Source organism: Manihot esculenta, chromosome 11 (assembly GCF_001659605.2).
Source record: "Manihot esculenta cultivar AM560-2 chromosome 11, M.esculenta_v8, whole genome shotgun sequence".
Classification (NCBI taxonomy): Eukaryota; Viridiplantae; Streptophyta; class Magnoliopsida; order Malpighiales; family Euphorbiaceae; genus Manihot; species Manihot esculenta.
The window spans coordinates 9,287,000-9,290,294 of NC_035171.2; the positions used below are offsets into that span (position 1 = coordinate 9,287,000).

General features: G+C 34.3%; 1 protein-coding gene across 1 annotated transcript; it reads right to left on the reverse strand.

The window, feature by feature from the left end:
• Window positions 1-283: 283 nt before the first annotated feature.
• LOC110627167 (CBL-interacting serine/threonine-protein kinase 5) lies at window positions 284-2,264 on the reverse strand. Its single transcript, XM_021773429.2, has one exon. The coding sequence runs from the start codon at window positions 1,911-1,913 to the stop codon at window positions 540-542; it is 1,374 nt and encodes a 457-aa protein (XP_021629121.1). The 5' UTR covers window positions 1,914-2,264; the 3' UTR covers window positions 284-539.
• Between the last annotated feature and the right edge of the window lie 1,031 nt (window positions 2,265-3,295).

The window sequence follows — 3,295 nt, forward strand, 5'->3', positions numbered from 1 at the left end:
GCTTTTTAAATTTTTTCTCTTGATTGAAATTTAGCTGAATGAAAATTACTCGTTAAAATTTTTCTTCAAACCGCTATACCGTTTATATTCCTGTGCTACACTCTACACTATACTTAATCTAAACTATACTTGATCTAACTAGTCTTTTTCTGAAAATTTTTTTCTCTGAATGTGGGATTGAGGGAAGAATTTAAATTTATTATTGGAAGAGGCATTGTTAAGAGACGAACATGGACATCAATAACTTGAAAAATACAAAAAGAAAAACAATACTATCCTCACATTTTGAAACAGAAATAGAAGGAAACAATCTCATATATGTGACAAAAATCCATATTGCTGCCCCTTCAACAAATTCCCCATTTACACAAAATCCCAACCATTTGCAATTATCTTCAAACCCTAAATCCAGGAGCCTTAACCAAAACCAATAAAAACATGGATAGTAAGCTTTAGACAATACCATTTACAATATTAGGCTTCTGGTATGTTTTTCTTTTTAAAAATTTTTTATTTTGCCCATAATTAGCCAAACCTAACTAGTTGCCACTTGTCCTTTCTAGTTGGTGACAGTTATCTTCACCTTGCCAACTCCAAACAATGTCTTTCAGGGCAGGCCTAACGTCTTCTTCACAGAATTTGGTGTACTCAAGAGTGTCTCCGGCTGACTTGGAGAATTCCACCACCGCCACCTCCGGTGCTACCTCGAACACCTCCGCTGTCACCGCCAGCTTCCCTTTTCTTCCTTCCTCTTTCCCTTGCATTTTCACCTTAAATTCTGAGTCACTTAACACTCTAAAATTCAACTTTTTCGCCGCTGACCCCAACTTCGTCAGGATCACCGACGCCGCACACTTTGAAGTGAACATTGAACCCGATTTCTTCTTGTTTTCGAATAAGCTTGATAGATCAAATCCCGACGACATTGCTGATATGAATTCAAATGCATTGTAGAATGGTGGAGAATGATTTGTTTCTGATAATTTCGTTATTTCTTCACCAATAAGTTCACGACCCTTCTCGTTTTCTTCTAAATCGTTAGAAATCGTGATGGGTGTTGTGAGTCCCCTGCGAAACCAAGGATTTTGCCTTATGTGAGGGATTGTGATTCTCCTCTCTGGATCGACGACGAGATGCTTGGAAATCAATCTCCGGGCTTCCGGTGAAATCCACGGCGGGAACTCGTACTCTGCTTTGAAAATCTTCACATACATCTTCATCAAATTCGCGTTTTGAAATGGCAAGTACCCAGCAAGTAAAACAAAAAGAATAACACCACAAGACCAAATATCAGCTTTTGCGCCGTCGTACCCTTTCTTCCTCAAAACCTCAGGGGCAACATACGCCGGTGTTCCACATTGTGTGTGTAGCAACCCATCGTTCCAGTGCTGCTCCGGCAGGGCAGAGAGACCAAAATCGGAGACTTTTAAGTCACCATTCTCGTCCAAGAGGAGATTTTCCGGCTTTAAATCACGGTGAGAAACCCCACGGCTATGGCAAAAATCAACTGCGCTGATTAATTGCTGGAAATATTTTCTGGCCAAATCTTCCTTAAGCTTCCCCTGCTGGAGTTTGGCAAATAACTCACCACCTCTCACGTATTCCATTACGAAGAAAACCTTCGATTTGGTGGCCATGACCTCCTTCAACTCGACGATATTTGGGTGTTTGACAAGATGCATTACAGAGATCTCTCGCTTAATTTGTTCGATCAATCCTTTCTTCTTTACATGGTCCTTGTGAATGGCTTTAATGGCGACTCTCTCCTGGGTCACCAAGTTTTTCGCTTTATAGACCTTAGCGAAGGTCCCTTGGCCCAAAAGCTTCCCCATCTCGTACTTCCCAAATAGGACGTGTTTTGCGCCATTGATATGGCAATCTTTATGAGCTACTCGCTCTGTTTCGACCTCCATACCAGAACAAGAAAAAAAAGCTAATCCCTTTCCAAATCTATATATGATTCAAGAGAAAAGGGAAGCAAAAATGGTCATTGGATTTCATGGAAGGTATGGGATTTTCCCCGGAAAATTTTGCAAGATCCCAGAAACATTTTGTTAATAGGATCAACTACAAGAAACGAGATTTTCCGGGAGAAGTTTGAGGGAATTGGGAGAAGAATGATTTGGAGAAGAAACTAAGAATCGGTGAGAAAAAAATGGCGTGTGGTGGGGAGAAAAAGAAGGGAAGTTGAGCGGAAGTGGGGCTGTGCAGTAGCCATCGGTGGATATGGTTTATGAGGTTTGCAAAAACGGGAGCTCCGAGCACATAGAAAGATGTGGAAATATCAAAATAATTTTTGAAAAAAAAAATTAAACCAATGGGAGTTAGGACACTTGAAAGTTTTGTGGGCCAGTCTATTTGACACCTTTCTTGATTGTTGGAGAATTTGTCTGCTTGCTTTTCTGGCCCTGATGATTGAGGCCGGAGCTTATTTTATTTGGGTTTATTTTTTATTTTGGTGATGGGGAAGCTTCTGGTTTGGGTTTTATTTTATTTTTATTTTTATTTTGGGTAATATTCTTTGGTCGATGAATTTGCAAAATTACTGACAAGGGAATTTATGATTCTCACTTTTTGTTTTCTTTCTCTTGGGAAAATGGTAAAAAAAAAAATCAATTTCCTTTATAATTTATAAATTCTTCATACTAAAATTTTTCTTTCCCTCTCACACGAGTTAAAAAAGGGATAATCACTATCAAATTCACGAGTTTTTGAAAAATTTTACTAATTTATTTATATTTTAAAATTATTTACTTAAAATATTAAAGAAATTATTTAATTTTTCTATAAAACAAATATTAGTTAATTTACTTTAATTTCAGTAAAAGAAATTAAATAATATAATATTTAAAATTATAAAGTTTAAATAATATATATAATATTAAAAATACTAAATAATATAAAAATTAATTATTTAAGGTAATTAGTAGTTTCTTAATTTAGTAAAAGATTAAAGAGTTTGATTTTGTTTTAATTAAGTGATTTTGAAATAAGATTTGGTGATAATTTTTCATTTAAAAAATTCATTTTTTCCTTTAACTTTAAGGTTATATTTAATTTTATTCAAAATTAAGTTATTAGTCGAAGTTACCTAATTTAGGTTAAATTAGCTCAAATTTCTTCCTATAAAAGATAAAATAATAAATAATAAATTTTAATAATAAAATATAAATGTAATATTTTTTACATTAAACATTGTTTAATAATAAACAGGAATTTTTTTATTTTTATTTGCTTATTTTAATTTTAACAATAATAATTTTTTACAATTAAATATAAAAAATATTTTATTATT

Coding starts and splice junctions, on each gene's coding strand:
- LOC110627167 (XM_021773429.2), bottom strand. CDS start 1,913: ATGGAGGTCGAAACAGAGCGAGTAGCTCATAAAGATTGCCATATCAAT.